At 59.0% G+C, this 11,819-nt stretch overlaps 2 protein-coding genes across 2 annotated transcripts; one reads left to right on the top strand and one right to left on the bottom strand.

The window, feature by feature from the left end:
• Nucleotides 1-3,096: 3,096 nt before the first annotated feature.
• SIGMAR1 (sigma non-opioid intracellular receptor 1) lies at nucleotides 3,097-6,616 on the bottom strand. Its single transcript, XM_085041808.1, has 4 exons — nucleotides 6,401-6,616; nucleotides 5,463-5,663; nucleotides 4,855-4,947; nucleotides 3,097-4,545 (listed from the first exon to the last, which is right to left on the bottom strand). Exons 1-4 carry the CDS (start codon nucleotides 6,549-6,551, stop codon nucleotides 4,319-4,321), a joined length of 672 nt encoding a protein of 223 aa, XP_084897934.1. The 5' UTR covers nucleotides 6,552-6,616; the 3' UTR covers nucleotides 3,097-4,318.
• A 17-nt stretch (nucleotides 6,617-6,633) lies between these two features.
• Nucleotides 6,634-11,254, top strand: GALT (galactose-1-phosphate uridylyltransferase). Its single transcript, XM_085041807.1, has 12 exons — nucleotides 6,634-6,758; nucleotides 7,005-7,174; nucleotides 7,251-7,326; nucleotides 7,457-7,505; nucleotides 7,741-7,870; nucleotides 8,135-8,191; nucleotides 8,488-8,610; nucleotides 9,505-9,637; nucleotides 10,066-10,149; nucleotides 10,232-10,386; nucleotides 10,485-10,578; nucleotides 11,077-11,254. The coding sequence occupies exons 1-11, from the start codon at nucleotides 6,710-6,712 to the stop codon at nucleotides 10,545-10,547; spliced, it is 1,089 nt and encodes a 362-aa protein (XP_084897933.1). The 5' UTR covers nucleotides 6,634-6,709; the 3' UTR covers nucleotides 10,548-10,578; nucleotides 11,077-11,254.
• The last annotated feature ends 565 nt before the right edge of the window (nucleotides 11,255-11,819 follow it).

Below are 11,819 nucleotides of genomic sequence, written 5' to 3'. Positions count from 1 at the left end.
CCATGGCCTGGGATGAGCCTCTGTCCCCTTCACACTTCCCTCTGTGGGGAAAAACTGGTGCTTCTGGGCTCTCCAGCTTTGGCAGGAGCATCTCTTGAGAAACTGCTGCACTCCTGCCATGGCACCAGTGGCTTTCGGGGCTCCTTAAGCTCCTGGCACCTCAGCAGCATTCAACACAGTGCAGCATGCTCACCAGGGAGGCTCTCCTGGAAAAATCAGACCCTTCCTCGGGAGAGCAGGGCAGCTCCCAACCCCGCAGGGCCCCCAGGCGCTGTTTATCTTTGCACAGGAGATAAATTAGCTGTCGGCCGTCCTATTTCAGGGCTGGACAGCTGTAGCTTGCACTGGCCCATCCCATCCTGCTGCGGCAGAGGTAGGGACCTCCCGGTGCTTGCCAGCCCCTTTGAGCATTAGTTTGTCAGCGTGGGCAATTCTTGTTGAATTGCCACTGGGAAGATGAGACCTGGCCCTATTTCAGAGGGATCCACAGGGCCAGATGACCCTCAGGACCCATTGCAAAGGACCCCATGCCACATGACTCCAGCCTCCCATCCCAGTGTTGCTGCCTTGCACTCCAGAGTGCTGCACCCTCTGCTCTGGGCTGTGCCTGCACATTGAAAGTTGGGCTGGGTGGGATTAAACAGATGTGGTGACTTCTTCAGGGCCTAACAGGAACCCAAGTGTTTGGGGAAGCTCCCCTTCTCCAGGGTAGAGGAGTTGGGGTGCTTGGGTCAGTTTAGCACCCAGGGATGGGGGATGTGGCTAGGACAGCTAGTGACAACACCAAGGTCTCCATGGGGTGCAGCATGTCACATTGCCTTGGGCATGGCCACCAAGGGACCTGTTCTACTCAGCTCCTCTCTAGAACCTCCACAGTGATAACAGCAGCTCTGGGGCTCTGCACATGTGTCATGAAGTATGTCCATGCTCAGGCATTCCTTGGGGCAAGAAAGGACCATGTCCCCTCTGCCCCCCTGCTCAGCATTTTGCACCGATGGGGTCTGATGATGCTCCCAGCTGGAAAGAAATTCCCCAAATGGCTATCGACGGCTGTGGCTGAGGCGGCACAGATAGATAGTGGAGGTATAGACGGGCACAGCAGACAGTGGAGCAGAGTGAGAGATACTTGGAGCAGAGAGATACCACAGGAGGAATCGAGAGATAGATCCTGCGGGCTGATCAATACCCACTGCATGTGGAGGGACAGCAAGATAAAGCGAGTTGCAGGGGGAAGGTGCTAGGAGGGCAGCGATGTGCATTTGTCCTGGTGATGGCTCTGAGGAGATGCCACTCATGGCTGCTTCAGCTGGGGCTGGGGTAGAGCCAGACCCGGGGTGCAGGTGTCCATGGCTGACTCCCCTTTGCCATCTTCAGCCACTCCATCAGGGTTTGGTGTCCTTTGATGTGCCCTGGGGTCCTATCTGGCCTCTGGACACTAAAGGGTGTATATTTCCTGTGTGTCCTGGTCACATCCTCTGGCTCTCCAAGGATGTACCTGCTGCCTGTGAGCATTTTGAAGGATGAGTAGCCAAGGGGGAAAGGGAGGGTTTGAGTACAAGCCCTGGTCCTGGCACTAGGTACATGGGTGATGGCAGATGATCTTCCAACCTATGCCTCAGTTTCTCCAGAACCAAATGATAGCAAGCTACAGGCAGCTGGGTCAGGCCAGCATGGACTCAGGCATGGGTGAGGAGGCATGAGAAAAAGGGGCAGAGGCACCAATAGCCTGCAGAACTTGCTGTGTCCAGAACTCTTCTCTGCTGGTCATTGGAGACACTTTGCTGGCCATAGGAGACACCTATCTGATTATGAGGCTGCAAACACCAAAGGAATGCTTTTTGCGACCCTTTAATGAATGCCTGGCACACAGTGCTCAGTGCTGGGATGGGGAGAACCTCTCCTGCTACAGCAGAGCAACCAGGGTTCCTGGGTCCAAATCCAGCTCCATCCTGCTGGCATTTGCCTGAGCCACCCCGTGCTGCATGGCTTCTCTGGCTGGCTGAGCTGGGAATGCTGAGGAAGGCACCCCCAGAGCAACCTTTTGCATGGACAGGGCTGCTGGCCCTGTGGCCAGGCTGGGGGGGATCCCCCACCCGTGATGGAGTTATTGACACAGGCGCTACAGAAAACACTGCTGAGATTGTTCACACTAATGTTATTTAGCAGCAATATTTCCGTAATAAAAGAAATCAATGGGCAAGAGAAAAGACCTGTCCAGAGCTTTGATTTTCTTATTTTAATGGCATACTTATTTACTCCCACCAGCGTGCCCATCGGATTTTCATTACGCGGCCTTCGCTTTAAGTGGAGCAGTATTGATACGAGCTGCTGAGTTAGCGCCTTGCCGTGCAGGCCAGCTCGGCTGGGATTGCTCGTGTTCCCCAGTGGGGCCTGGCTGAACCCCAGGGAATGGGCCCAGCGTGGGGCCAGGGAGGCCTGGCAGCCCACAGGAACACACATGTGCACACACAGAGCCTGCCCACATGCATGTGCACACACACACAGAGCCCGCGTGTCCACGAGCACACAGGTGTACACACCTGCTGCCATGTGCACTGTGAGCTGTGCACATGCACAGGTGTGACACGCTTGTGTCACCTGCACGGGTATGCACATATGACCTGTGAACATGCACACACACACACACACACACAAACACACATGATGTATCTGACAGCACGTGCACACACCTATACGTATGTGTGTGTCCTTGCAACCCTCTCCAAACCACCATCTGCTATGTCTGGGTCTATCCGCTCTCAGGGGCCACAGACTCAACATTGGCGCTATCCCCCAAAAGGATGGAGCCCCCCGGACTCTGGGATCACCCATGGAAGCAGGGAGTTGGCACCAGCCCAGTCCTTTGGTCCCCAGTGACAGCAGTGGCGAGAGGAGTAACAGCACCATCTTCTGCCAATCCCTGGGAGCTGAAACAGGGCTGATCCTGCCCAGCACTGTGCCCCCCAGCTCTCAGGACCCTGACAGCAGCTTCCCTGGGGACACCCAGCTGTCAGCAGGACTGCTCCTGAGCCCGGAGCTGGTGTTCACCACGGCAGGCCTCAACACACTCCAGAAACTCTTCCAGAGAATCGAGTGTGTGGGATGAACAACTTTATTACTGGTATATTTTTTCAGGTAGCAAATGACTAGCCCGTGTGCAGGGCTGCTGGTCAGCAGAACAGGGACAGTCCAGGGGGCAGGAAGATCAACATGCTACAGGCCTGGGTGGCCAAGGACACACACGTGTGTTTGGCAGCAGTGTGGAGGTGAAAGCCCTCCACCAAGCAGTGAGCTCACACAGGTCTGGCCACAGGGGTGCAAGCAGGGTCCACAGCTGGGTTTGCTTGGTTGGGGGATCACAGCACTCTTGGCAGCCGGGATCCCATGCCGGCAGCCGAGCAGAGTGGCTGTCCCAAGAGGGTCTCACAGCCAGGGGAAGCATTTTGAGGGGCGAGATCCCATCCTGAGCTATTACAGACACTTGGGCACTCGAGGACACTAGGTATGTGCATAGCCAAGAGGCCACGCAGAACGGGGTCTCCATTAAGGCGACAGACGGTGGGTTTCCCCCTTGGGGGGCACTGCCAGGAGGCGACTGTGGGGAAGTGACCCCCTTCCAGCCCCAGCCATCCCCTAGAGCAGATGACACACAGGGGACCAGGGGGCCCTCCAACACAGAAGCTGGGCATCTCCTCACTGCCAGGGGGTCTCAGCACTGATCCTGCCCCATGCCAGGGTGACACTGTGTGCTGCCAACCCACATCAGCAGGGACAGAGCCACGGGAGATACTGCCAGCTGGACACAGCGCTTTGCGCTGCCCGCAGTCCCGGCAGGCTGCCAGAGACAAGGGGGACTTAGCCGCCGACCTTTGCAATGGGTGCTCTGGTCTGGTCTACCCTGTGCACCCTACCCTGAGGGCAGCATCGTTCCCCTGATTATCTCAGGAGCTCAGGAAAGTTTTTGGGGTCTGGGGACAGCCATCTCCAGCTTCTCTCCTGCTGCATGCTGAGGGCACACAGGGGTGCTTGTACACTGCAAGGCCACTCCAGCCCTGAGGGATGGAAAAGCAGGACATGACTCTGACAGAAAGGAGGGACAGGCAGGTAGTGAAGAGAACTGGTGGTCTGTGTTGTTGGAAGTGCCAAGGTCCCTCTGTCCTGGCACCCTGCTGGCCTGTGGGGAAAGGACAGAACAATTTGGGGAAGGCACAGGGGATCTCCTGCTGTCTCTGCTTGAACCTGGGCTTGGGGAGGAAGAGAAAAACGCTGGGAGGAAAGGAGCCAACTGGGCTTGGCAGGGTGCCCTGGCAAGACAGGCTCAGCACCCAAAGGTGCTGAAGAAGGCATTGGCTTCCAGGAGCAGGCCCTTGGCGTAGACACGCAGGGTGTAGAAGAGGGTGACGAAGTCCTGAGTGCTGAAGAGGGTGTCAGCCAGGGCGAAGGCGAGTGTGGAGGGGATGAAGCCCCGGCCGTACTCCACCATCCAGGTGCCTGCACTCCACTGCACTGACGTGGCCTCTCCTGCCTGGTGCACGATGGTGTCCCCTGCCAAAACACACAACCAGCACAGCTCCCAGTGGCTGCCCCACATCCAAATCCAAATGGGATCCAATCCAAATGGGAGACATGGGATTAGGACCTGCAGGGTTGAGTTTCTCAATCTCTCCCCAGTCTTGCTCACTTTCCTCTTGCTGCCACCCACTGAGACACTGGGATGTGCCACTGAGGACCCAAACTGCCCTATCCTGAGCTCTTGGCTTCTGCCAGCTCTAAGGAAGGGCCTCTATGACAGCAAGTGGCTGTACCCCAAAGACACGGATGCAGCCTACAGGGCACCGTGGCTGCTGAACTTACCTGGATAGTAGATCTCACTTCTGGTGGTCCCCTCCTTCCACTGCCGGAATGTCCCCGAGATGAGGGTGTCAGAAATATCTGCCCAGTAGCGACCTGTGGGAGGACAGACAACACTGGCTCAGTGTGTCTGTGCCAGCAACAGTGCAGGAGCCCAGGTGTGAATGGTGGAGCTGCCCTTTGTGAGTAAGGATGGCAGCCCCAGTGCCTCAAAACACCAAGAAGCACCGATGGCTCTTGTATCCCCGCTGTCTGTGTGAACAGCCACATACCACCAGCCTGGGCTGCTTGGTGTCCTTAAGCCCCATCACTTCCACCTTCTTTGGCATTTGCTCCCTGCTGAAGCACTGGGAGATGAGATGTCTGCCATCGCCTGCCAGCTGGATGCAGAGAGTCCTGGCCACACGGCATGTACCACAAAGAGACCTGCACATGCTGCAGGACACCATGGTCCCCATGCAGAGAGTGTTTGCCAACACCAGTCACCCCATACAAGTAGTGAAGCAATGGGGTCCCTGTGCTGGGCACACCATGGCCAGCTGGACCTGAATGAGTGGAGTAGAAAGAGCTCAGAGAACTCCCCTGCCCGCCAGCCCTGTCCCCTTGCTTACCCGAGTGTCCCCCGGTGTCGACAGCTGTCCCAAAGAGTAGCACATACTCAGTGAGCGAGGCATGGAGCAGGCACATGGAGCCCATCCACCCGCCTGCATTCACGAACACCCACTGCAGGTCCTCGTCTGGCAGAATGTGCCCTGGGTGCTTCTTTCGCAGCTCCACAATGATCTTGGAGAAAGCCAGCTCATGGTCCAGCCCTGCAGCACCCAGGGTCACTATAAGTTCCTGGCACAGAAAAATCTCTACCGACCACCCACCCTGAATCCCCTGCACAGCCACAGGATGCCAGCACAGCCTTGGAGAGGTCTGCCTAGGGAAGACAGCCTCTCTCTCCAGCCCTCAGCTCCTGTTGACCTAGCTCCACTGCCTCCCTGGATGGTGACGGAGGATAAGCAACACCGAGAACTCCAGTCGTACAGCCCATCCCCGGGTAGTTGGCAACATGCGACACCCAAACAAGGTGACAGTGCCCCTGTCCCAGTGACCAAACATCCTGTGCCCTACGGGGGCAGCCCTCTTCATAAGCTCCAGGTCTGACCCACCTGGGGTTTCAGCCCCAGCCAGGCAGGGTGATGCTGCTGCTCTGCTCCCCATCCATCTTTTGCTCCAGTCCCATCTTCCACCCCGCTTCCCCCATGTCCCCTGTTGCTGTTTCCCGGTACGGATTCGTTCCCTTTCCCGGTGCTGTTGCCCAGCCCCAGCTCCCCGCCCCTCCCTGACCCCAGCCCCATTCTCCCCGTGATCCCGACCCCCCTGTACCGGACTCTCCGCGCTCCTTGGTCCCCGCTACGGCTCCCCGCTCCAGCCCAGGCCGCCGCTCCCCGACACGTCCCCGGTTCCTCTCTCCATCCCCAACCCCATCCCCATTCCCACCCTCACCCCTCCCCGGCTGCCCTCCCCACCGCCCCTCCGCGTCCCCACGGGCGGCGCGTACCCGCGTGGTGCCGGGCGAGCTGTGCGATCTCGGCGGGCGTGAACTCGTAGCGCTTGGCCGCCAGCCACCCCCGCAGCCCCTGCAGCACCAGCGCCAGCGCGCCCAGCGCCAGCCCGGCCCGCAGCGCCCGCCGCCCCCACGCCGCGCCCATGCCGCGCTCCGCCGCCCCGGCACCGGGAGCGGGACCCGGGCCGGGACCGCCCCCGCCGAGCCACGCCACGCACGGCCCGGGCAGCTGCGCCGGCGCGGCGGGGCGGGGCGGCACGCTGAAAAGGGCCGGTCCCGCCGGGTTTCCGGGACTGGAGAGGCATGGAGCCATCGCGGGCGGAGGTGGGAGGCGGCCGCTTCCGCGCCAGCGGTACGGATGGGGCTGCCTCCCTCCATCCCTCCCTCCAGACCCCCAGCACGACTGCCGGGACCCTCCCTGCCCAGAGCGGCAGAGTTGCCGTGTTGGCACAGGGAGGAAGGGGTGAAGCCGAGGGAGCGTATAAAGCGGAGTGCAGACCCTCTTGCTTACCCCTTGAGGGGGCGTGGTGGGTGAGGTGCGTGTTCCCCCTTGCCGGGGGGGTCTGCACCTGATGCCCGCCGCTCTCCCTCCCCGCAGAGCACCAGCACATTCGGTACAACCCGCTGCGGGACGACTGGGTGCTCGTATCGGCCCACCGGGTGAAGCGCCCTTGGCAGGGTCAGCTGGAGAAGCCGCCCCCCGAGGATGTGCCCCGCTGGGACCCCAAGAACCCCCTCTGCCCCGGGGCCACCCGGGCCAACGGCGAGGTACCTGCGGGGACACAGGGGCCCGGGATCCCCCCGCCGCCCCGTTCCGCTCTAATCCCAGCTCTCACCCCGGCAGGTGAACCCCCAGTACGAGGGCACTTTCGTCTTCCCCAATGACTTCCCTGCGCTGCAGCCTGACGCTCCAGAGCCTGGTAAGCAGGGGAGCAGAACAGGCTGCTGGGTAACCCCAGACTCGGCTGCTGGGAGGGCTGCAGGATGGCCTGGAGAGGCATGGGTGCTGGCTCAGCACCTTCTCCCTGCCCACTCTCTGTCCTTCCCCAGATGACAGTGATCACCCCTTGTTTCGAGCTGCCTCAGCCCGAGGTGCGTGGTAAGTACCTACCTCCACGGCTCCAGTGGGTTTGGGACACAATTTGTCAAGAACCTGCGGAATGGTGCTGGACTGACCCCGCTCTCGTCTTGTGGTGCCTATTCTGTACACACCTGCTCAATTTTGAGGTCATTCTGGGGGTGCTGTCCCTGTCCCTTGTTCCACTGCACCCATCAGGGCTGTGGAGAGTCTCCAGAGATGCGTGTGGTCGCAGCTATCTGTGTTTCATCCGCAGCAAGGTGATGTGCTTCCACCCCTGGTCGGACCTGACGCTGCCCCTCATGTCCCTGCCAGAGATCCGGGCTGTCATCGACACGTGGGCAGAGATGGCAACTGATCTGGGTGGTACCTACCCCTGGGTGCAGGTGTGTGGCTGGTGGGGGCTGGTCTCGTGTGGCTGAAAGTGGGAGGCTAGTGCTGGGTACTCTGGCAGCACCTGGATTTGGGATCATCTTAGCTGTGCGTGGGTCTCCTGTTCCTACTTTGTGCCTTGCTGAGTCTTTCCATGTGGGTGTGAGGCTCTGTTGTCCTGTGGGTTGCTTCTCTGCTGTGCTGGGGACACCACGACAGCCTGCAGTGGGGACCCTATGGCTGGGACCTGCTGGCTGCACCTCTTTCTCCTCTCCTAGATCTTCGAGAACAAGGGAGCGATGATGGGCTGCTCCAACCCGCACCCCCACTGCCAGGTGAGGGTCCTGAGGTGACTGTCCCACCTGCCACCTGGCCAAATTACAAGTCCCTGTGGGTGACCCTGCAACAAGCCCCGGGGGCAGATGCAAATGGCAATGCCCCTGCCCTGGTCCTGAAGCTTTTTGTAGTGAGGTTACCTCCGTGTCTGTCCTGTTACCTCCCCTCCTGGGGACTGTCACATGCCAGACTCTCCACCTGGTGGCAGCAGGGCCCTGCAGATGGGCAGTGTGGCGTTATCCCTGCAAGTGAGGGGTACGAGTACCCCAGCCCTGTATCCCAATGTCCCTCCCAGGTGTGGGCCAGCAGCTTCCTCCCGAACGAGGCACGCCTGGAGGACAAGACCCAGCGCCAGCACCTGAGCCAGCACGGTGTGCCCATGCTGCTGGAGTATGCTGAGCAGGAGGCTCGCCGAAAGGTGAAGGCATGGTTGTTGTCTGTATCCCCTCCCCAGGGAGCTGGCTGTGTGCCAGAGTGGACTCCCCAGCCCCCAGGAACTGAGCCCTGGGAACGCCCAGGAGTGTCCTGAGGTGCTGGGACTGTGTCTGTCCCCATCAAGCTCCATATGTAACAGTCCCCTGCAGCGCTGCAGGCTGGGGGCAGAGTGGCTGGACAGTGGCTAGGCTGAAAGGGTCCTGGGGGTGCTGGTCAACAGCTGGCTGAACATGAGCCAGCAGTGTGCCCAGGTGGCCAGGAAGGCCTGTGGCATCCTGGCCTGTATCAGGAGTAGTGAGGCCAGCAGGACTAGGGAAGTCATTCTTCCCCTGTGCTTGGCACTGGTGAGGCTACACCTTAAATACTGTGCCCAGTTCTGGGCCCCCCAGTTTAGGAAGGATGTTGAGATGCTGGAGTGTACCCAGAGAAGGGCAACAAGGCTGGTGGAGGGCCTGGAATACAAGCCCTGTGAAGAACAGCTGAGGGAGCTGGGATTGTTTAGCCTGGAAAATAAGAGGCTCAGGAGAGCCTTATCATGTTTTACAACTACGTGAGAGGAGGCTGTTGCCAGGTGGGGGTTGGTTTGTTCTGCCAGGCAACCAGTGACGGGACAAGAGGACACAGGCTTAAGCTGTGCCAGAGGAAGTTTAGGCAGGACATTAGGAAAGAATTCTTCACTGAGAAAGCAATTGGGCATTGGAATGGGGTGCCCAGGCAGGTGGCAGAGTCACCATCCTTGGTGGTGTTTAAAAAAAAACAACTGGATGTTGCACTTTGTGCCATGGTTTAGTTGATAAGGTGGTAGGTCATAGGTTGGACTTGATGATCTCAAAGGTCTTTTCCAATCTAGTTAATTCTGTAATTCTGTGCCCTGCAGGAACGGCTGGTGGTGGAGAATGCTGACTGGCTGGTTGTGGTGCCATATTGGGCAACGTGGCCCTACCAGACCCTGCTCCTGCCCCGCCGGCATGTCTGCCGCCTCCAGGACCTCAGTGACAGCGAGAGGGACAGTGAGTGGCTCTGAGCCTTGCTGTGCCCCATGCCATGTCCTTTGGGCTTGACCATTGTTAGGAGGCAGCTGTGCTGATGCTGGAGCGCTTATGTCCTCGGGGTGGGGGCTGCGGGGCTTAGCTGAGGAGGGGAATGGCACCCTTTTTTGTTAGGATAAGAACTAGGTGCAGCTAGGCACAGCCAGCACTTGTGGGGCAAGTATCCTTTTGGGGTGATGAGGTGCATGGTGCTCCCTGCTTTTGTGGGGAGCTTCCCTGCTGCATTGCTTGGGCTCCCTGCACGAGTGTGGAGGGGTGGGAATTGCCAAGTGCATCCCTCCTGCCTGTCACTGATGTCCACCCAGGGAGAGGTGCTGAGGGTGACCCCACCACACACCTGCCCACCTGTTGGCCAGCTCGGGGTGTGAATCACTGTCACTTTTCTGCAGGCTTGGCCTCCATCATGCAGAGGCTGCTCATCAAGTATGACAACCTCTTTGAAGTCTCCTTCCCCTACTCCATGGGCTGGCACGGTGAGTGGCACAGCTCCACAATCCTCTCATCTGCATCCCCATCCCCTCCACATGGCTCATGCAGCACTCCTACCCCTGGCAGGAGCTCCCACAGGCACCTACCTGAAGGAGGACTGCAAGCACTGGCAGCTCCATGCCCACTACTACCCCCCACTGCTGCGCTCTGCCACCGTCCGCAAGTTTATGGTGGGGTACGAGATGCTGGCACAGGTGCAGAGGGACCTCACTCCAGAGCAGGTGAGCACAGCTCAGGGGGATTGGAGGAGCTAGGAGGCTGTGTGCCAGGGCTGTGTCTGAGACCAGCCCCTGGCTGTCCCTTGTGCTGTGCCCTGCAGGCAGCTGAGCGCCTGAGGAGCCTCCCTGAGGTGCACTACAAGAAGAGGGCTGAGGAGGTGTGATGAGGAGATTCCAGCATTCCAGTCCTTGGATGTGAGTGTGAGGGGGGATCTTACTGCTCTCTCCAACTGCCTGAAAGGAGGTCATAGCCAGGTGGGGGGTTGGTCTTTTCTACCAGATAGCTAATGATAGGACAAGAGGGGACAGCCACGAGCTGTGCGAGGGCAGGTTTAGATTGGATATTGGGGAATATTTTTTCATCCAAAAGGGTGGTCAGGCATTGGAATGGGCTACCTGGGGAAGTGGTGAAATCGCTGTGTCTGGAAGTATTCAAAAATGTGTAGATGTGGCACTTAAGGATGTGGTTTTGTGCTGTGCTAACAGTACGGGTTTAAGATTCTATCATTCTATGTGCTCAGTAAGGCTAGGAGTCGTCTGGGAGTGGTGAGAACTGGGTCTGGGAGCTCATGTTGCTTGTGAGCCCTCTGAGGTCCCAGATTCTCCTGAACTTTGTCACGGCTTGGCTGGTTTTTGGGACTGGTTTTGCCTGTTCAGGTACTCCAGGCCTAATCGTGCTGCATCCTCGTGTAGGTGGTGTTGTTCCTTGTCTCTTTCACCGTCCCAGGCTCTGTCTTCTTCCTCCACGGCATGCTCCTACCACCACTAAAGGCCTTCCCTCCTTACCAGTCCAGTCTCACTGTTGGGACTGGGAGTTCTTCTGCCCCATGGAGGGGCACAACCCCCCTGGACAATAAAACCTGGAAGCAAAGTGCCTCTACCTGTGCTCTTGTGGCTCTCAGCCCTCGGTGGGAGGTTTGGGGTCTGTGGTGAAGACTCCCAGCTGCTGGTGGGGGGTAACATGGGGGCTCAGGGGATGTGCTGGCAGCCTCTTGCTCCTGTCCCTGCCTCTGCACTGCCTCCTCTTCCTCCCTGGGGGGAGCTCTGAGTCTGTCTCTGAGTGCTGCAGGCTTGTGGAGGAGTGAAAAACAGGGAGGAGGAATGGATGCAGCCCAAGGCTTAGCCAGCACCTGGGAGAGGGCTGAGTCCTGGCAAACTTGCTGCATGGTGGCTGCTGGCTGCAATGCTCAGCCCTGGAGCTGTTCCTCTTCATCCTCTCTGTCTGGGACTGCTGCTCTGCAGCCCTCGTGCTGCCTGCTGCAGGTATAGGGACAGCTGGGATGCAGCCAGGAACTGGTTCATCACTGACCTGGGGGCTGCCAGGGAGCCCAGCTCTCTTCCTGGTGCTGCTGTCCCCTTCCCTGTGCCCACCCATGGTGTGGGATAGTGGCAGTCTGGTCCCTGGGCTGGGGTTGCTGCATTCACCTCTGTCTGTG

This window comes from Lichenostomus cassidix, chromosome Z (assembly GCF_008360975.1).
Source record: "Lichenostomus cassidix isolate B80296 chromosome Z, HeHo_3.0, whole genome shotgun sequence".
Lineage (NCBI taxonomy): Eukaryota > Metazoa > Chordata > Aves > Passeriformes > Meliphagidae > Lichenostomus > Lichenostomus cassidix.
Note: the sequence above shows the minus strand (reverse complement) of the source record. Positions and strands in the feature narration are given on the sequence as shown.